Source organism: Trachypithecus francoisi, unplaced genomic scaffold, assembly GCF_009764315.1.
Source record: "Trachypithecus francoisi isolate TF-2019V2 unplaced genomic scaffold, Tfra_2.0 Lachesis_group4, whole genome shotgun sequence".
Lineage (NCBI taxonomy): Eukaryota > Metazoa > Chordata > Mammalia > Primates > Cercopithecidae > Trachypithecus > Trachypithecus francoisi.
Genome location: NW_022681469.1, coordinates 137787279 through 137809969, shown reverse-complemented (window position 1 = coordinate 137809969; position 22691 = coordinate 137787279). Strand labels below are relative to the sequence as shown.

The 22691-nt window shown below is 40.5% G+C and overlaps 1 protein-coding gene across 4 annotated transcripts in view; it reads right to left on the bottom strand.

Annotated features, from left to right (window-relative positions):
• Nucleotides 1-22691, bottom strand: part of HECW1 (HECT, C2 and WW domain containing E3 ubiquitin protein ligase 1) — a 441946-nt gene that overhangs the window by 123804 nt on the left and 295451 nt on the right. For all 4 annotated transcript variants that reach the window (XM_033193922.1, XM_033193924.1, XM_033193923.1 and 1 more), the window contains one exon: nucleotides 4162-4304. In XM_033193922.1, coding sequence (XP_033049813.1) covers nucleotides 4162-4304 — 143 coding nt within the window. The remainder of the gene's footprint in view (nucleotides 1-4161; nucleotides 4305-22691) is intronic.

Sequence of the window (22691 nt, the reverse complement as noted above, 5' to 3'; positions counted from 1 at the left end):
AACCCATCAAAAGTGGACAATACTGGCAAGTCAAAAATGCATTTAATACATTTAGCCTACCAAACATCATAGCTTAGCCTAGCTTACATTAAAAGTGCTTGGAGCACTTACATTAACCTACAAGTATGCAAAATCACGTAACACAAAAACGAAACTATTTTATAATCAAGTACTAGATATCTCATGTAATTTATTGAATACAGTCTACTGTAGAGTACGGTATCACTTGTTTACCCTGTGATCACATGGCTGACTGGGAGCTATGGCTTGCTGCTGCTGCCAGCTTCACCAAAGTATCATGCTATGTATCACTAGCCCAGGAAAAGATCAAAGATCAAAATTCGATGTATGGTTTCTGCTGAATTCATTGTAAAGTAAAAAATGATTAAGTTGAACTAACTGTCTGTATTCTAAAGCAGGGGTAGGCAAACTACAGCCCAAGGGCTAAATGTGGCCCACTACCTGTTTTTGTGCGGCTGTGACATTTTATATTTTAAATGATTGGAAAAAGAAACAAAAGAAGAGTAACATTTTGTAACATGTGAAAATTATATGAAATTCAAATTTCAGTGTCCATAAATAAAGTTTAATTGGAGCACGGTCATGCTTGTTAGCTTACATATTGTCTGTGGCAACTTTCATGCTATAATAGCAGAGCTGAGTAATTTAGACAGGGACTGTGGGCCTTGCAAAGCCTAAAATATTTACTACCTGGCCCTGTACAAAAAAGTTTGCCAACCTGTGTTCTAAAAGAGAGAGAGAGAGAATAAAAAAAGACACGGATGTCCTTGGTCTGCTTTTCCTGTGCAGATTGCCATTTTCCAAATATGTCCTCAACGATGGACAGTGCCAGCAGATACATATCTTGTGGTATATATGTAATGTCTAAGAAAGGATGCTGTCATGGTTACTGGAGAGTCTGTGGGCGCTACAGAATGGCACCTGCTCCAGGATGAAGCAGAGCAAGACTTGTGGGTTGGGTTCTCTGACTTGAGACTTCCACTTAACACCAACTGCAGGGCTCCACATGTAGGGACCCCGAGTCTCCACCCTGGACTTTCGTGCCATCCCCTCCACCCCCTCAAAGCAATTTCTTAATTATAAAAAGAAAACTTTCTAGAGGCAATCAACCTGAAACTTTGCTATTATATTTTCATTAACAATACAGCTTCAGCAGAGTAAATGACCCCTTAACTTGGCCTAAATAGGAAGAGTGACCACCTTAGGATATTCAGGAGTTAACAAACCCAGGGTACACAGTAGTAACAAACACATAGCCCCACCCAAACCAGTTGTTATTCAGATGACTCTGTATTTATTCCATTTATTAGTTTGTGACATGAAAATAAAAAGATAAATCACTGGCTGATAGTGTTTTAATGTTTCTTTCTAGAAAACACTGGCATTATGAGATAAACAACAAGCCCCTGACTTAAAATTGTTCTTTGATAGGCCATGATTTAGTGTTTGGAGTTCCTCAGAAGTCCATTAAGTAAAGCATTATATGTAGAAAAAAATAGGAGGAACCTCAGTATTTTGTCTATTTAGAAAGAGCCTTTGGTCAATATTATTAAGTACATCTATTACGACCATAACAAAGACATCCTGAACCCAAAACTTAATTGAAATCAGGGGAGGCCTAAAGACAATCAGACAGTGGCACAAAAATTACATTTATTATGCTTTGCATTTACTTTCCGGGCTTTTCTTTTTTTTTGCTTTTCACTCACTTAACAAATAGTTTTTGAGCCCCTGCCATGTGAAAAGTGCTGCAGTTGATACAAAGCATTTCATGCATTGCTCCTGCCTTTAAATAGCTTATGTCCAGCTGGGGGCATAAGGTAGGACCACTAAATAATGGTTCAAGGCAGACAGTGACACTTCAATGCAAAGGTGAGATGGTTAGAGTTAGAGGCAGAGAGCCAACTGAAGCCTGGGATTTTACAGGCCAAGGAATCGAGGTAGGATTGGAAATCAGAGTGCGTGTGTGCCCAGCGGGGAAAGATGCAAATATCTCAGGGCAGGGAGGGAGCCGGTACAGGTGGAGCCAAACGTTTCAGAAGCCATCGATGCAGGGGGCTTTATAGGGAATGCATGTGCTGAGGGCAGAGGGAAACTGCGGTGCAAAGTGGATTCACTTTTGTTATGGGTGCACAATGGGGTTCTGCCATGGCTAAGGCTGCATGGCCACTGCTTCCATGGCCATCACCCCAACACTCTGCTCCTACCCACAGTGGGACACCTCCGGAAGGGGCAGCACTACAGAAGTGGCCTCCAGGGGCTGTGGAAGCAGAAGGCTTTGGAGGAGGAGCTGCTCTGCCCCGCCACCAGGGCGCAGTCTGTCATCCCATCAAAGAGGGTGGGAGGAAAAACACCTCCATGGCTTGCTGTTGCTGCCTCTTGGAGAGGTGTAAGCTCAATCACACTCGATCTGTGCTCTCCATTTCCCTGGGTGGCAAGAACACTGGGAAAATCATAGCTAACCTTCTTCTGGTCGGGGACACCCTTTTCTACCTCAGAAACTTGCCTTCAGCTGGGGATGTGCCTTTCCACAGTGGGAGGCTGGGAGAGCGGGACAGTGCCAAGAAGATAGGAGCTGGCAGCTTGGACTTAGGAGAGAAGTCAGCATGGGAGGGCAGAGGGGCTCTGTGGCTGCAGCGAGCTGGAGAGAGAAGTTCTGTTCCATAGGTACAAATTGATAGCTAACGCATGCTGGGCGGCAGTGAACTAGGTGCTGCGGTACAAAGAATTCCACACAGCCCTTGTTTTTGTTCTCCAGCCCACCCCCCGGCAGAGGTGCTAACAGCTGTGAGAGCAGCCAGTAGGGCAGAGAAGGAGAGAAATGAAAAGCGTGGCCCACAATAAACTAGAGAATCAGTCCCAGGAACCCTGAGAGAAGCCTGTTGTGCAGGGATCGCCCTCGGGCTTTGGAGAGACACAGGGAAGAGTCTGACCTCCGGCTGGATCTCTGCCACCCACAAGCCTTGGGTTTACATAATTACTGATCCTTTTGAAGCCTTGTTTCCTCGTGGAGGAATGGTGACAAGGCTGTCACAGAAGCATTATGAGGACTAAATTAAATAAAAAAGGTCACAAGGAATACCATTTTCTTTTGTGTTCCTACTATGTGCCAGTGACCATGCTAAGTTCTTTATGTACACTTTTTATCTGTTTCATCCTCACAACCATGAATGACAAGTGCAAACACTGCGTGTGACACGTGACTGCAGCTCCATAAACTCAGCTCCCTTTGGTTGGAGAGTTAGTGGCAGGCCTCTGTGCACTCCGCTGCATGCACACCATAAAGTTCCAATGATTAATAAATGTCTGTGATAATTATCAGGATTCCAAAGTCCTTCTGATAATCCAAAGAACTTTAAATTAAGATACTTGGAAATTATGCATATTTTTCTCATTCTTTTGCTATCTTTGTAAGAGTTACATTGTATATAAGTATATATTTATCAATAGAAAGCTTTATTTCGTGTTTTCAAATGTAGTCCCTGTTACCTAAAGAAATACAGATTATATATAGGGCTGTTATCTGGTCATAGCCTACTTTAATGAGAACCATGAGTGGACATGAATGTGTAAGAGACAAAACCGAAACCTATTCTCATACGCAATTGAATTCTGTGAGCATCTTAACTGCTGTCATTCCATAAGAATCATGCTTTCAAATTCTCATCCATGTTATCTAGCATGTGCAGATACTAGTGTCCTCTAAGTAAGACACTCTACCGTAGTTACCCAGTATTTCATCTTGCTATGGAAATGTCACATATGATTAAATCTTACATACCAGACTGATATATGAATGAAATAATATTCTTCATAGTAAAACAAACTTGAGTTTCTACCCGTACAGAAAAATGCCCCACTGAGGGCTTCTTTTAATACTGTTTAATAGTTTTAATAGGATTCTTTACTCTCTTGGGTAAGTAACCAGTGTTACACCATCAAGTGGAAAGGGAAGGGTTTGTTTAATCAAATAAACACTTATGTTGGCTCAGGCAACATAATTAGTAGGAAAAGCCAAGGAAATATAGTGATAACATTTTGACTCTCTGTGAGACTATACTATTGCAGCCTACAGGCCACGTTTGGGCATGGCCTGTTGATGGGAACCTAGTGATAGTAAGATCTCAGTCACAGGTTTACCCTATGGCGTGTCTCTCCAGGAGTCTTTGAACGGGCATCGACAGCTTTCCCAAGAAGCGCTTGATGATGGGACGGCTCTTGGCAAACTTGTCCTTCACCTCAATTTCCAGCACGTCAGTGGGCAAGGACACAAAACTGAATTGCTGCAATGAAAGAATATGTCACATCAATTAACTGAGAGGTTGGAGGGCTAGCCAATTCCCAGTCCATCTGCCTTGATGCTGTCATTGTAAAATACCCCAGCTATAATATACATATATATAAAGGGTCTTAGAAATGCTGTGAACCCTGTTTATTCAGTAAATGAGGGGCAGCGACAAGATGCTTCCTGAGGGCTTAAAAACAGGCTTATTCTTTGAGATTCAAACAGTAAAATCAGCACACTTTAAAGAGAAAGAATGCCACCAAAGCCTCACCATACTTGATTGAAGGTATTATCATACTTAAAGAAAGAACAAGCACAAACTCACCTGTAATTAAGAAAATATACTTTAAATCAACAATGCAATATAGCTTTTCATGATTATGATGGAAGAGATTTCTAGAAGTTTGGTAATACCCTGTATCCTTGAGAGGGGGAAGAGACAAGAATGCTCACACGGTTTTGGTGGGAATGCAAATTGATTTGACCTTTGGGAAGGGAACTGGCAATATTTACTGGCATTTAAACTGCAAATCCCTTCAACCTAGAATTATATTTTTAGGGATTTCCTTCTGGATTAACTTGTGCAAGTGTGCAAAAGATACATTTAACAGGGATGTTTATTGGAGCATTACTAACAATAGCAGAAGACTGGGGAAAAACACAAAACTGTTTAGAAAGAGGAAACTGGTTAAGTGAAGGCTGATAAATCTTTGAAACTGAGAACTCTTCCATCGTTAAAAAGAAAGGGGTGAATCAACATGCACCAACATGAAAAGACACCCGAGAAATGAAGTGATAAAGCAAAGCGCAGAAGAATACGAAGAGTAGGATTCCATTTGTACTTTGAACTGCAGAGAAAATGTCTAGAGGGGGACGATCCAAACTGAACTCCAGGAAGCGGGCTGGTAGGGGAGGGAGAAAGCAGGTCTTTTACGTTTTACTTCATTTGATTCTAAAGTATTCATTTGTTAACTGGGTATGGTCGTGGGCACCTATAATCCCACCTACTTTGGGAGACCGAGGCAGGTGAATTGCTTGAACCTGGGACGTGGAGTTTGCAGTGAGCTGAGATTGCACTACTGGACTCCAGCCTGGGTGACAGAGTGAGACTCCATCTCAAAACAATATACACAAACATTTTAAAAAGTATTCATTTGTTAAATAGTATATGGTGTGACTTTTAAAATAAAACAGTAACAATTAAAGGAAGACTGTGCCCATCAGAAGTTGGCTTGGTCAACATTAATGTCAGGCCTCTGAGCCCAAGCTAAACCATCATATCCCCTGTGACCTGCACATATACATCCAGATGGCCTGAAGTAACTGAAAAATCACAAAAGAAGTGAAAATGGCCTGTTCCTGCCTTAACTGATGATGTTACCTTGTGAAAGTCCTTCTCCTGGTTCAGAAGCTCCCCCATTGAGCACCTTGTGACCCCCACCCCTGCCTGCCAAAGAACAGCCCCCTTTGACTATAATTTTTCACTACCTACCCAAATCCTGTAAAACGGTCCCACCCCATCTCCCTTCACTGACTCTCTTTTCAGACTCAGCCCACCTGCACCCAGGTAATTAAAAAGCTTTATTGCTCACAGAAAACCTGTTTGTTGGTCTCTTCACATGGACGCACGTGAAAATTACAAGTGTAAAAAGGAGACACGGGAAGGTAAAGGTTGGCATTGGCCAGCCCAAACTACTTGGGAGGAGAAGTCTTAATTAACATTGAATGTTACAGTCCCATTGATCAAAGGCTGTGAAACACCTGAAATAAACACATATTTTCTTTTATTCTGATGAATCCTAACAGCAACCATTTTTTTTTTTTTTTTTTTTTTTGAGACAAAGTCTACCTCTCTCACCCAGGCTGGAGTGCAGTGGCACAATCTCGGCTCACTGCAAGCTCCACCTCCTGGGTTCACGCCATTCTCCTGCCTCAGCCTCCTGAGTAGCTGGGACTATAGGTGCCCGCCACCACGCCCGGCTAATTTTTTGTATTTTTAGTAGAGACGGGGTTTCACCATGTTAGCCAGGATGGTCTCGATCTCCTGACCTCGTGATCCGCCTGCCTCGGCTTCCCAAAGTGCTGGAATTATAGGTGTGAGCCACCGCACCCGGCCTAGCAATCTTTTAACGTTAGTTGATTTCTATTTACAGAGATTAAATAAGTTGGGCATGCTAACGTGAGTATATTTTTTGTGGCAGTCAGGATGAGCTGGGGCATGCTGCACTAACAGCCAACTTCCAGGTCTCAGGGGCTTCAAGTTGTATTTCTTGCTCACATTCTCACTGTGGGCTGATGGAGCAGCCACCCTCTCAAGCATTGCCAGTTACAATGACAGAGGCAAAGAGCTCCTCCTGCAAATAAGTATTCACTTCCAAACACAGCTCCTCAGAACTAGACACAGGCCCCAGCCACCCTCAGGGAGCAGGAAGTATAATCCTACAGGGTGCCTGGGAGATGGACCGCAGAAATATTTGACAAACATTTGCTAACGAGTTCCACAGTGCTAACGAGTTCCACAGTGACCATGTAGTACATGTGATTGCCATTATAAATTAGTTTTAGTTAACTCCTATGTAACTCCTAAGAACTAATCATTCCCAGTACTGAGAAAACTGAATTATGGGCATGTCAAGTTTGAGGATCAAACCCAGGAATAGGTACTACTCTAAAAAGGCCTTCCTAAGTGAGAATCCAGCCCTGTTGATTGTCTCAGGTCCTTAAAACTTCTATATCTTTGGTCTAGTTATTCCATTCTGGAGTGTATTATAATATATTTTCTAATCTAAATGCCCAACAATAGGTTAGGTACATTGTGACATGCACAAATGATAGAATAGTTTATACTTTTCTAAATTATAATAATTTATATATAAATAAACATGTAACACTAAATGCTAATAAGATGGAAAATGCTTGTTTTGCAATGTTAAGTAACAAAATCAGGACAAGTACAATTCATGATCACAATAATATGAATTATATGAATAAAAAAAGACTGGAAAAAATTACAACAGATTTTATAACAGTTGTTTTACCAAGTAAGAATATATTTTCCCCCATTTCCTTTTTCTGTATTTTCCACACTTTCTATAATGAGCACCTATTATTTTCACAAGGAAAAACATAATCACCTTTATTAAAATGAGACTATTTCTACCTACAGTAGCCTACATGGGACACTGAAGTTAACTTATCAAAATGTATTATGAAACTTAGTGGGAGCAAAAAACAAACAAACAAACAAAAAAACAAAAAAGGAAACTTAGTGGGAGCTTCTGGGTTCTTTCCTCCCTCCACAACAACTTTCTTCTTAAACTCTCTTCACACACCCATCCCTTCATCCCAGACACTGACCTCTCTCCCCACCAGGCCCTTGTCTCCATGCCATGGTTACTGGAATCCATGTAGACGCCCAGCTAGGTCAGGCTTTGTTAAGAACTAGTGAGTAGTCCTGAAAATGTAAAAGTCTGTCTGTTTGTGGGCAAGCTACTTGCACCCATGAGCCTCAAGCCAGTATCATGGATTTCACCTGGCTACCCTGACTTGGCCTTTACTTCAAGGCTCCGAAGGGAGAAACTTTGGAGTGAGGTAAACTCGGTTTTATTCCTAGCTCTGCACATCCAAGTTCTGGACTCTATCATTCACAACTGCTCCAAACCTCAGCATTTTCACCTGTAGAATGGGAAAAGAAGGCCCACGCCATGTTAGACCAAGTTTCTTCCCTCTCCATTCCTATTCTTTCCAGACCCCACCGGCCCCATGATTTGCTATCACCTTCTCCTTTTGACTCTCTGGTTATTGAACTGTCTTAAGTTTACTGACTCATTTCAGCTGGCTCTTAATGACCAGTAATCCTATACCGCTGTTTGTAGTCATCTGTAGGCCTATTTCAAATGCTTAGCACGTAGACAAAAGCTATGATTATCCTATTACTAATGCCCACTCTTTGTTTCCAGAGAAACGGCCACTTCTTGGTTAAAAGACAAATTTGTGAACTATATCTGCAAAAGGTTTTTTTTTTTTTTTTTTTTTTAAAGTATGTATTGTTACCCCAAGCCCTCTGCTGCTTTGGGAATTTTATCTCCTTGCATCTTACCTCACCGGTGAAAGAAAGCCAGAGTGGAAATGAAAAAGACAATCCTGGGCATCCTTGGGGGTCTGATGTCTGGCTATTTTCCATCTTTGTCCTTTACCTTAGGATCTGAGCTTTTCAGAGCAACTGTGACACATGCTTGGGCCAACCAGTGAATAAATGGCTCCTCACCTCCTCACAAGCCGTGAAACTGTCCTAAACAAAAGACTATTGGCACTCAGGTCAGAAAAGAAAGTTCCATAGGTCATTTCTTCATCAGAGTCTGAATCCTCTTTGTTGGCTTCACTTTAGGACTCAACTGTCAGACCTTTTCAACTGAGCAGCAACAGCAGGAAGACGGTTGTACAAGGCCCACCGCTGGGTCCACTATGAGCAAGCATGATGCATAGAGTATTCCTACAGGGTCAAGGGCCCTTCTGGCTAAAAGTAAAGCTTTCTTTTGTTTAAGCGCAGGTGTTGGGATTCTTACTTTTGCTTTGACCAGTGGGTCTTAGCCTTGGTTCTCAGAATAATCTGGAAGCTTCCACAATAGTACCCACTACTGGGTCCCACTCTTGACTATGTTAGACTCCCTTGAGAGAGCGGGACACTGGTAGTGTTTAAAGGTTCCCAGGTGACTCCACTGTGCAACTCGGTGGAGAACTACTGTTCTCTCAGTAATAATCTATTTTAATATCAAATAATGTTACAGTTAGGAAAATATTTCTTACACCAAATCTAAATCTTCCTCTGTGGCCTCAACATTTAGTCCAATGATCTGTAAAGCATTCTTCAAGCCTGAGTTTAATAGCTGGTTTTTTGTTAGCATTCTTATTAATGGCAGTGGATGGAAGTGGATCTCTACCCATTAGATGCCAGTGACACCTGCCTAGATATGACAGCCAAAAAATGTCTCCAGTCATTGCCTCATGTCCTTTGGGGAAACAAAATCACCCTTGTTGAAAACCACTGATGTGCTCCTATCATATTCAATCTTCCAGAGAGATATTAGGGCTGGTGCTGCAATATAGGAGGATATTATTTATTTTATGTGTGTTGTTTACTCAATAGGCCATTTATAGAAGTACGATGCTTAACTTATTATATTCCATTTTGCTTCAGAAAAGATCTGAGGTAGATCGCCTCTAAAACAGAACTTTTATAAATTGAACTTAATGAAATTAAAACTGGGTAACTAAAGGAAATATTTAATTGGCAATTAAGTAAACTGGTAGCAGTTGCATAATGAGTAATTTAGGCAGAGATTAGGAGAGTGTTGGTAAATAAAGGGGGGAAAGTTGTTTCCATTCATTCATAAACATTTGTTGGGCACTGGCTCTGAGCTGGGTGCTGGGACACAGCTACCACCCTTCTGTGCTGGAGTGCTGGGGCCACAGCCTCTAACCTTAGACCTCAGAGTGTTACACTGCAGGCAGACAATGACAAAGCAGAAGATACTACAGTAAGGCTTCCCAAAGGCTCAGCCCAGTGGACAGGTAGAGATGATTTCCCAGAGAACATAATGCTTTCACTGAGTCTTAAAAAATAAACAACTGGCCAGGTGCAGAGGTTCACGCCTATAATCTCAGCACTTTGGAAGACCGAGGCGGGTGGATCAGAGGTTGAGAGTTCAAGACCAGCCTGGCCATGATGGTGAAACCCCATCTCTACTAATAATTACAAAAATTAGCCAGGCATGGTGGCAGGTGCCTGTAATCCCAGCTACTTGGGAGGCGCCTGTAATCCCAGCTACTTTTAGAGGAAAATTGCTTGAACCCGGGTGGTGGAGGTTGCAGTGAGCCAAGATCGTGCCACTGCATTCAAGCCTGGGTGACAGAGTGAGACTCCATCTCAAACAAACAAACAAACAAACAAAAGAGCAAGTCTCAGTGGGATGAAGAAGGGGTGGGAGGAACATTCCAGGTAGAGGGGTGCCATGGGCAAGGGCTGAAGTTCACAGAGTACATGAGTCCCTTGGGGAACTGAAAGTGGCTTACTACATATGGGTCATACTGGAGGATCTGGTTGTGGATGAAATTGAATAGATATGTAGAATCCAGACCATGAACAGCCTCCTGGCCAGAGCTTGGACTTATCCTGAAGGCATCTGGGAGCAACTGAAGGATCTGCACCATACAAATGATATACTCAGATCTGCAGTGTAGAGAAGTCACTGCTGCAGTGCTGAGGGGTGGCCCATAGATGGGTCAGGCCTGGAGGAGGCAGATCAGGTAAGGTAAGTGCAAAGTTGGGGTGGGGGGAAGACTAGCAGGCAAGGAGAAAAGGGTGACAGAGTGTGGACTGGTTAAATGTCAGTGAGACTTATGGCATATGGGAGAGGAAGAGTCACAAATTCCCGAGCCTGGATTCCCAAGATTGAGAGCATGTGGAAGGAGTAACATAGCTAGGAATGCAGAGAGAGGCTGAATGACTGTGTGTCCCAAAGCAATGAAGGAACAGAATGATGGAAATGGGGGCCTGGGTATGGAAGGATAGAAGACTGTACAGGGCTGGAGGGCTTGTGATATTTTAACAAGATCCAGGGTCTAAGTGCAGGAATGGATGGCTCATGGTGAATGGAACTGAAGGTCAAAAAGATTGCGGTGGTCAAGGAAACTATGAGTCATTCATGTCGACCTTGATCATCTGGAGAATTGTAGTCTTGGGCATTGTTAAAGAAAAATAAAAATGGGGCTGGGCAAGGTGGCTCATGCCTGTAATCCCAGCACTTTGGGAGGCTGAGGCGGAGGGAATGCTTGAGGTCAGGAGTTTGAGACTAGCCTGGCCAGCATGGTAAAACCCTGTCTCTACTAAAAATACAAAAATTAGCCAGGCGTGGTGGTGGGCGTCTGTAATCCCAGCTACTCAGGAGGCTGAGGGAGGAGAATCGTTTGAACCCAGGAGGCGGAGGTTGCAGTGAGCCAAGATCAGGCCACTGCATTCCAGCCTGGGGGACAGAGCAAGACTCCATCTCAATAATAGTAATAATAATCAAGAAAAATAAAAATAGAGGCCACAGTCTAGATATACCCCAAGGCCAACTGCCCATTACCGTGTAACCCAAACTTGTCATCTTAATTTCCCTGAAAGGCTCTTTCTAATTACAAACACAAAATGTAAGCTTTAACATCCTTCTCCACATGATTCAGTGAAATTAAACCAGACAGCTATAGACAAATCGTCTTAAACAGCTCTGTTTTGCTTGAAAAGAAAAATTATAATGTATAACTGCCAATCATGGAAAAAATCAAATACTTCCTCCTTTATGCTTTATAAACTGTGTTGTAACTGCTTAGTGGAGCTTCTTACCACTTGGTTTTAAGTCTCCAAGATTGTAATCTGTACTTTTTGTGTGACAATAAACTTAGCAATTTTTCCTAACTTGATCTGCTTTTATTGTTGATATTACAAAGGGAAGATTGTGCCACGGGTAGAAAGAGTTTCACTGGCTGTGGCAGAGTAAATAGTGGGGACCCATTATTGCCTCAATGTAGCTAAGATGGTAAGAATATGGACGTGAGGGTGATGCTATAATCAAAAAGGAGAAAACTTCGTGGGAAATTTCAGACGTGAGTTAGAAAGTATTTTCACTTAGTATTTTCATTTAGGGAGAGGTATGAGAAAAGATGACTCCAGTCTGTGAGAACAGAGGTAGAATGATTCATTTATGCACACTCATAAATTCATGAAATTCAGGAAAGGTTAAGGATGGAAAACCGATAAGGAAAGTTAATTTGATTTGGGTTGTGTGAAGTTTGAAGGGGTAGAGGATATTCAAGAGTAAGGCGGGAATACCAATCAGAAGTGGAGATTAGATACCTCATGATGTGGAGGAAGGGTAGTCTTAATTGTGTGATATAAGTCATGACATCGGTTAGACTGGCATCTAGCTTTGTCTCTCCTCTCTTGCAGCCAGATATAAACAGGGGAAATGAAACACAGGTTTCATTCACAAGAGGCTGCCTGGTACCATTCAGCCAACACCATTATTTATTACTAATGGGAATTAAATGGACTGAGCTTGGTGCTTTCTGTGCAAAAGTTCTCCCTGGAGGAGAAAGAACAGGAAAGAAGCAAATGGAGCATGTGAACTACAGCTACTTTTCCTTAGAATCTTGCAATGTATGTGACTTTCAATTCAGGTGGCACTAGTCATTAGTTTTAAAAACGACATTCAAAAATAGTGCTGCCTAAAGTCAAGGACAATGATAGACAACTCCATTAGTAGAGCAGGAATTGAATCAGGAGCATTCTTCCCCCATCTCACGAGCAACATAACAGCGTTTTAGATTAAGAAGTGGTGCCCTTGGAGTCTGGTCATGGGAGAAGACCTGCCCCTCCCAGTAGTGTGTGGTTTGACTCTATCCTAGGAAGGAAGTGCCAGAGACCATACTGACCATACCGCTGAAACGTAAGCCTAACTGCAGCGAATCTGCATATATATACACACATATATATACACACACACACACACACACACATATATATATATATGGAAAGTTTATATTTCTTCTCAAAATATTTGCATAAGAGCAAATAAGCTGGATTTTCTTTTTTTTTTTTTTGAGACGGAGTCTCGCTCTGTTGACCAGGCTGGAGTGCAGTGGCCGGATCTCAGCTCACTGCAAGCTCCACCTCCCGGGTGTATGCCATTCTCCTGCCTCAGTCTCCCGAGTAGCTGGGACTACAGGCGCCCGCCACCCCGCCCGGCTAGTTTTTTGTATTTTTTAGTAGAGACGGGGTTTCACCGTGTTAGCCAGGATGGTCTTGATCTCCTGACCTTGGGATCTGCCTGTCTTGGCCTCCCAAAGTGCTGGGATTACAGGCTTGAGCCACTGCGCTCGGCCAATAAGCTGGATTTTCATCAAGCCTTCACCATCTCTCTCCATGTGAGAATCCTCAGCCACAAAATAGAATAATATTATTTTATTTATAGGTACTGCTATGGCAAATTAGGCCAATATTTAGTTGTAATTTGGGAGAATGGGAAGTAAGGTCTCTGTATGTGTGTGTTTAAATAGGTAATATGCATATAATTGTATATTATATATAAAAAGTATATATTATATATTTGCATATTATATATCTGTACATACTTGTATATATACATATATACATACACATATTACACATATATGCATTCTGTCTATATCTGTATCCATATCTATATTTATATCCATATGTATATCTCCAATCTTTTACTTCTGGAGATGATTCACTTAAACACCTATAAAGAAAGCATAGGATTGGATGAACAGACTGGAAACTAAGAACAAAATCTGCTGTGTGATCATAAGCAATGTTAACTGATCTTCTTGTGCCTACTTTAGAGTACCCAGAACATGGAAGGAAGAAAAGAGCTATTATTCTAACTTTGCCTTCTGCACGTGTCATCATCCATGATGCTCCTCATCTGCATATCTTGGTCAACCTTGATCAACCCTTGGTCAACCTGCAGGAGCCTATATCCAATCAGTCAGTGAGTCTAAATTTTCTTCCTCACTCCAGAGTTCATTCTTTTCTCTTTACTTCCACTCTCACTGGTCTAGGTGTGGGTCTTGTCATTCCTTGTCCTGTAATAACTTCTTAACTGGTCTCCCTGTCTTCAGCTTCTCTCTTACAATTGCCAGTAAAGTTATGTCTCTGAAACACAGAAAAGCTTTGTACACAGAAACCACACGTGACATGAACTGAGCGCAATGATAAATGAGGAAATGAATGAATGGCAACTTCCTGTGGTAACTGGATAATGATACTGCAAAATGGAATACAATCCAAGATTGTGGGTCGGCTTAAATATACTCCTTTATGCATGCTAGATGGCACACTCAAAGCCCAACTCATACTAGTTATTGTTCTGGCAAAAAATCTAAGGATTATATTATAGTGATGGACTTCTCTGAAGAGGAGGCAAAGTGACTCTTCATCTGGTGTGGGGTGTGGCCACCTACACAGGTTGGCACTGAAGGATAATAAATGTGGTAGAGAGAATTCTGAGATGGTCCTCAAGATTCCTGCTCCCTGTGTATACACCCTGTATAATCCCCTTCCATTGGGTGCAGGCGGGGCCTGTGAATGTGTTGGATGCCAAGCCACGATTAGATTACCAAGCAACTGGCCTTGAATTAATCAGTCAAAGGGGAGATTATTTGGGTGGGCCTGAGCTAATTAGATCAACCCTTAAAAACAAAAAGAGTGGGCCCTGTCTGAAGTCAGAGGGACAAATGTGAGAAGGATTCAATGCAAGGGACATTCTCCATCACTGGCTTTGATGATGGAGAGGGTCAGAGCAAGGATTGCTCTGGCCAATAACTAGCAAGGATCTCAATTATGCCAACAACCTGAATGATCTTGGTAACAATGTTTTCACCAGACAAACCCCTAGATGAGAACACAAGTGGACCAACACCTTGATTTCAGCCTCTGAGATCCTGAGCAGAGAACTCAGGTTGTGCCCAGACTTCTGACCTATAGAATTGTGAGATAATAAATGGCTGCTCTTGTAAGTTACTAAATTTGTGGCAATTTATTATGTACTGATAGAAACCTAATGCGATAGTCTAAATTAGGGCAAGTAACAGCAGAACAGAGATATATTTTGAACAAATATGAAGTTATTTGTTGACAGTTAATGTTTAAATCAGTATATGATGTAGATCTCTGAAACTGGTTTCTATGTGATGTTGACAATTCTAAGAAAAAGAACTCTGAAGTACTAGGTTAAAAGGGTGAAGGGATTTCTTTACTGTTAGGTGTCTCAAAGCCTTTAATTATACAAATGTGCATTGTGAATTTGCAAGATAGTATGCAGTGCTACTATTTATATATATAAATTAATATTTATGTATAAATAAATATAGAAATAAAATTTCTATATAAATTTTAATTATATAGCATTTTTAGTTATATATTTACATAGAATATATATATATTCTAGAAAATAAAAATTTTTAAATTAATTCAAGAGGAAGTAGAAAACCTGAATAAATAACAAATAATTGAATTGATAATCAAATATCGTGTAACCAGAACACCTTATAAGTACATTTTACCAAAACTTATTGGATCAGATAATCCCTGTCTTATATAAGCCAACCAAGACAATTTTTAAAAAAGGGACAGCTACCCAAATCATTTTCTAAGGATAAGACATCTTTGATACAAGCTGAACAAGCATAAGAAAAGAAATGAAAGGCATTTTATTAACATAGATAATTACAAAAATCCTAAATAAAATTAGCTGCAAATCAAAAACAGTATTTGTATGAAAAATACTAAAATATGTCTTCCAGGCCAAGTGCTATCCATATGATCCCTCCTCTGAAATCAAGAGACCCTTTCTCCTTGGTCATTTCTAATGTTATTCAGGAGGGTGTGCAAGACTTTTGACATTCACCTTATATCCTAACTTAATTTCATCTTACTTTTTACTAAAACATTTCCCTGGTTTCCTGTTTCTCACCTATATTTAAATACATTTTATCTTGCTGTATTATATGTATTTTTTATGTTTTCAGTACTAGAAGGGATGCAAATATTTGGAAGTGTATCTATATATAAACATGGATGTAAAAGGATGTTCTGTGACCTCAGATTTGGCACTTTTGTGCTCATAGGAAAACTCAGGTCATTAAGTGCCTCATGATTGGTCAACCACTGGGGCCAGATACCCTCCTCATCCCATCAGACAGCTTGTTAGTAAGAAAATTTTGACTCCGTCTCTCCTCATCCCAGTCCCAACAATGCAGCCATAATCCTTGCAGAGAAAAGTTGAGAGGGATCTCTAAATCTCTTTCCATGACTCTGTTTTCTCTCAAAGGTGCTGGAGTAGAAAAAAAGGACAAAATAATATATGTCCTCTTTCTTCTCTGCGATGGCTTGAATATCCCTACCAAAACTCATGTTGAAATTTAACTGCCATTATAACAATATTAGAGGTGGGGCCTTTGAGACGTGATTAGGTCATGAAGGCTCTGCCCTCATAAATTAATTAATGCCATTATTGAAAGCATTAATTATCAATGGGTTCCTGATAAAAAGAATGACTTTGGCCTGGTTCTCCTTTCTCCTGTCTCTTGCTTCTGCTTCTGTCTTTCTACTATGTTCTCACTAGATGCCAGTGCCATGCTACTGGACTTCCCAGCTTCCAGAACTGTGAGCTGAATAAACTTCTTTTATTTATAAATTACCCAGTCTGCAGTATTCCATTACAGCAACAGAAAATGAACCAAGACAATTTCCAAGACCCTCAAACCACAATTCTGACCTGTACTGGATGGCACAGGAGGCTGGGGCAAGAAACGAGAGATGTAAGCTGAATATAAAATTAGACTTGATTGGATTACTTATAAATACAAGCGACCAGAAGGTTACGGAAATGTGCCCAAGACATTATTAAGATACCCCACTGAATTGAGACTGCTCAATAAAGCATCTATCTATCTATCTATCCACATGTGTACATCTGCATATATGTACACGTGTGTGTGTGTGTGTATGTGAGTGAGTGTCTTGGTAAATATATAAAATATCCCCTTCTATTCAAATGTCCTCAATTATATTAACTGGGCTTGAAAGCTTATTGCAACTCTATTGTATGGCTTTATGGCTTTGCCATTCCACTGTTCCACATTACCGGCAGGATGCATAATATCCCCTTTTGATTACTCTGTATAATCACTGGACTTGTGCTGTATTAATTCTGCTTGTATGTTTCTCTCAAAAACACACTAAGTTATACCCATGCCCATTAATTCCTCCCTAATATATAATGTTCTCTTAGTCAAGGATGGATGCATTAATAATTTAAATGTTTGTCATAAGCTTTTACAAGATACATAATACCTTCTCTGCTCCCATTCTGGGCTTAAAATTTTAAAAAAATCCCAGAAAATGTGAGATAAGCTAATTAATCATGGTATTAGTATAGTGATAATTACATAATACATGAAATCAATAGCATAACCACAGTAATTCAGTTGTTACAAAATTGCAATTTAAAGTAATTTATAATATGACAAGAACTCTATTGATTTTTCCTGATATTTTTAACTTTGAAAAGACTGTTGTTTTTATTTTATTTATTTATTTATTTATTTTTGAGACAAGGTCTTGCTCTGCCACCCAGGCTGGAGTGCAGTGGTGTGATCATGGCTCACTGCAGCCTTGACATCCCAGGCTCAAGCCATTTTCCCACCTCAGCTTCCCAAGTAGCTGGAACTACAGGCACACACCACCATGCTTAGCTAATTTTAAATTTTTTGTGTGTGGAGATGGGGTTCTGCTATGTTGCCTAGGCTGGTCTTGATCTCCTGGATTCAAGCAATCCTACCACCTTGGTTTCCCAAAGTGTTGGGATTAGAGGCGTGAGCCACTGCACCTGGCCTGTTCATATTTTTTTAGTAACTTTTTTTCCGGGCTAATAACCCATTGCCCTGAAAAATGCTGAGAAAGCAACACGGAGCGAAGCCTATCATGACTTGAGATTTGTCACTGGAGCATAGTTATTTTCTTCCAGCAAGACAAGCCTGATGGAGACAAAGATGGGGACCTACTAAGAGAGTCCCTAAAAGGATGGATTCACAGTCAGAGATGAGCCTGGCTGAAGTGGAATTTCTGCTGTGGCCATTTTATGTAGATATGCCAAAGACAACTGCCTACCATCTCTGAAATTTCTTTGGTTCTCTCCCACCTGCCTGCTCCATCATTCCTGATTCTTGTATTTCCTCGTTTCTAGATACTCCCTTGGCTCTGTCTGTACCTAGTTTCATGTTCTTCTGAAGCCTTCATGCTTAGAAATCTACTTAGATCTGCTCTCCTCAGACTCTAGCCCCACCTTTGATTTTTGGTACCAGTCTTACAGGATGTCACTTTTAGTGTTAGTCTTCAGCTTAACAAATTTCAATCAATGAATAAGGCACCCAGTTCCAGCTCCACTCTGTAGTGTTTGCTAATTTTCGTGGTATAAACACTCCCACGATGGCTGATTTCACTAAATGTGGAGTTGGGAAGAGATGTGCACGGTTGGCTCCTGTCAGCTCACATGAGGTGGTTCCAGCTCACCACCACCACCATGGATGGATGTGCCAAGCTAACCCTTGCCCAGCTCACTCTATTCCTTCATAAGACATTGGCAATGGTTTTCAAGTTGTACTGCTGCTCTCAAAAACTCTATCTTATGTCCTCAGAAGTTGAAAAATGATGCTAACAGACAAGTACAAGGAACACTTTGGCACGTGAATATCACTGTGTCTTTGGGTCCCAGGTTCAGTGAATGAGCCTCAGGCATTACCGTAGAACAAGAGGCTTCCAGTCTCCCACCCCGAGTAAACAGGGGAGTGTCCCCTGTGTTTTTTGGTTGGTGTTCCATTCATGAGTTCCTTTCATAAAATGGTTCAGCAGCTGCTTTTACTAACAAAAGAACCGATTTTGTACTTAGATGATGGTTGTCTACGTCTGGGGACTTAAAAAATCATTTGTGAAACTGCTGTCCTGGGGAAATAATGCCGTCCTTAGGGCTGCTCACGCACTCACCACCAGTACCAGCTCTGCATTTCAGAGAATGACTTTCTTCCATAAATGTGATTTTTGTGCTAATGACACTATGTTTACTTTGTCCAGGTCAAAAGCAGACTTTAATGTCTGATTAAATTATCTCATAATCTCTAATCAGTCAGGACTGAAGTGAATGATCTATCTTAAACAATCAGAGATTGTTTAGAACTCCTTGGGGCTGGCTGATGACAGTAATCATTTAGCAATTGTGACCACGAGTCTTGGCCAGGCACTGCGATTTATCTCCAGGCCATGGGGCTTTTAGCTTAACCTGGCTGCTTGTTCTGCACCATCAATAAGGTTTTGGCAATTTCCCTTTCTAATAAGTCTCATTCTCATTTACTCATGATGTTGTTGAAATGATTAAATGTAACTCTGGTAAACAATGTAACGGTATATATAATTCTGGTAAAGCACTCGGCATCAAGAAGTATCCTCAAAAGGCCGGGTGCCGTGGCTCATGCTGGTAATCCCAGCACTTTGGGAGGCTGAGGCAGGCAGATCACCTGAGATCAGGAGTTCAAGACTGGCCTGGCTAACCAACATGGTAAACCCCATCTCTACTAAAAATGCAAAAAAAATTAGCCAGGCGTGGTGGTGTGTGTCTGTAATCTTAGCAACTCGGGAGGCTGAGGCAGGAGAATTGCTGGAACCTGGGAGGCAGAAGTTGCAGTGAGCCAAGATTGTACCACTGCACTCCAGCCTGGGTGACAGCGCGAGAGTCCTTTTCAAAAACAAAACAAAACAAAACAAAACAAAACAAAACCCCAACAAACAAAAAACAATAAAAAACAAGAAGTATACTCTAAAGGTTCAGCTCCAACCCTGACCCCTGGTGTTTATGCCCATATTTGACTCTTCAAGTCTGGCAATGGTTTGGGTAATTGTAGGTATGTTTTGGTTATGCTTAAATTGTTTGGTAATGTTTTGGTTAGGTTGGTGCAAACGTCATTGCAATTTTGGCCATTACTTTTAATGGCAAAGCCGCAGTTACGTTTCCTCCAACCTAATATTTAATGTCTCACAGACAGCATCAGCATTAGAAAACATCCTGAGCTCCCTGTACTGTTTGTGTGATATTCTTCTCACACACCAGAGCCCTAGTTTAAACGTACTGTAGGGAGATAAGCAAAGGGATATTGAGGAGACCAGAAGATAAAAATGAGGGATTGTGGCTAAGTATATTTACCTCCACACTTGTCTGTGTTCATGCCTCAGCCTGATCCAGGTTTCCTCATCTCCCACCTGGCTTCTGTAATTGTCTCCTAACTGATGTCCTTGCCCCCTGCCTCCTATCAGCAGAGTCAGAGAGTCTGTGTTCCACACCTCGCCAGCAGCCATCATTGTTGATCTTCTTCAGTTTGGCCACACCATTGCACACTGGTGAGTGTGCAGTGGTATCACACTGTAATTTTAATTTTTATTCCTGGATGTCAAAAGAAGTTAAGCAGCTTTTCAGAGGTTTAGTGGCATTTGGACATCCCTGCTTTGTGCGTTGCCCGTTGAAGTCTTTGGTCCATTTTTCTGTTGGTGTCTGTCCTTTTCCTTTTTGATTTCTAGGGGGTAGTGTTTGTAGTCTAAATATTAGTTCTTTGTCACCTAGACTTAGCTCAACATCTTTACCCACTCTGTGGCTTTCTCTTAATGTAAACTTTTGATGAACAGTGGCTCTTAATTTTATTGTCATTAAATTAATCTTTTATTTTATGATTAATGCTTTCTATATTCCATTTAAGTTTTTTTTTTTTTGCTTCCACAAGGTCGTGAAAGTATTCTCACTTGTTTTCTTATGAATTAGAAGCTTTATTGTAGTACTTTCATATCTAGATGTACAATTGATTTGGAATAGGCTGCATATGTTGTGAGACTGCATTCGAGGTTTATTTCTTTTCTATATGGACAGCAAATTGACCCAACATCAAATTTTGAACAGGCTGTCCTTTCTGTAACGCACAGCAGCAGCACTGCTGCCATAAAACGACGATGATATGTGGTGCATCTACTTCTGGATTCTAATCGATTTAATTAGCTATTTGTCTGTTCTGTGCCAATGCCACATTATTTAATTCTTGAGCTTCATATTTTGTATGGACATCTGGCAGTATAAAATTCCTGCCTTTTTTTCTTTTTCAAGACTCTTACCTCTACTTGGCATTTTGTATTTCTATATAAATGTTAGAATTAACTTGTCAAGTTACATTAATGTATCTCCCAGGATTTTGATTAGGATATCACTGAAACCACAGATCAATTTGGGGAAGAATTGACACCTAAAGAATATTGACTTTTCTAAGCCTTGAACAATATCTCCTTTCATCTAGGCTGTTTTAAATTTCTCTCAGCAATGTGGTAGTGCATGGTGTAACCATCTTCCTCCTCTGTGGTTAGATTTATTCCTTAGTTTTTGATGCTATTGTAAATAATATCTTTTAACAATTTTTATTTTCTGTTTGCATATAGAAATATGATTTATTGTACATACTTACCTTTTATTTATTCAATGACTTGGCTAAATTCATTAACTAATTTGGGTAGTTTGGGTAGTGTTTTATACTGTATATTAACACAATAACGTTATCTGAGAATACAGACAGTTTTGTGTCCTCCTTTCCAGTGCTGACATACTTTTTTTATTTTTTTTACCTTGTTGCACTGGCTAGAATCTCTAGCACAATATTAAATAGAAGTGGCTAAAGTGTGCGTCCTTGTCTTATTCTTGGTTCTAAGGAAATATATTTTAATATTTTACCGGTAAGTATAGTGTTTGCTGTGGATTTTATTGTTGTTGTTATTATTAATATATTAAGTCCTCTATTGGATTGAAAATGTAACAAGTAAAGTAGAGGTTCCTCTTCAATGACTTTTCTCCCCTTCTAATTAGGAATAAATAGTCACTTCTCTTAGAAGCAAAATTTATTCAAACACCTGTGCTAACATTCTTAAATATCTGCTAGCCATAATAAAGAAATCAATGTACTTGATGTTCTTAGCTCCCACAATTTAGCCTAAATATTTGCCCTGGCACGCTTATACTGGTCCAAGCAAGCATTAGGTCATAGCCTGTTCCTCTTCCTGATTTGAAGGTGTTTTCACCTTTCTCAGCATTCCACAAGTTACTTCCTCCTTCCTTTGTTCTCCTCTGCCTTTGCCTCTTTTTAAAAGTTCTAAGTTGCTAGCCAGTCAGGACAAATGCAGAATGTGAGGTCCTGTTCCAGCCAATGGAAACTGGACACAGCAGTAGGGTGGACGTGTCAGGTTATAAATGACCTTGTGTCCTTTGTTGGGCGTACTCTCATGGCAAAACTGCTGGTGAGTGTACCCTTTCTGCAGAAAGTAAAAACAGCTTTGCTGAGGAAATTAAATTTTTATTCAAGTGCTATTTCTTTATGGCATCGGGAAACAAGCATTTCTAACAAAAAAGTTACCTTCTATTCCTAGTTTTGTAGGACTTGTTGAAAATCATAAATGAATATTAAATTTTATCAAAGACTTTTTATGGATCTACAGAGATAAACATGATACCTACATTGGTTTATAGTATAACTTACAAAGTACAGTGAAGAGATGGAATCTACTGGATGATAAAAATGTTACAAAACACATTTGTAGTTTGTTTCAAAAAATCCAAATGTTGGTAATGCCCAGAAAAATATAAAATAATTGTTTCTAATTGCTACACAGTTAATTGCTGAAACTTGTTCACTGCAACAAGAGATGGGTATGGAATGAATTCTTCACATTGGGGTCCTTGCCCTG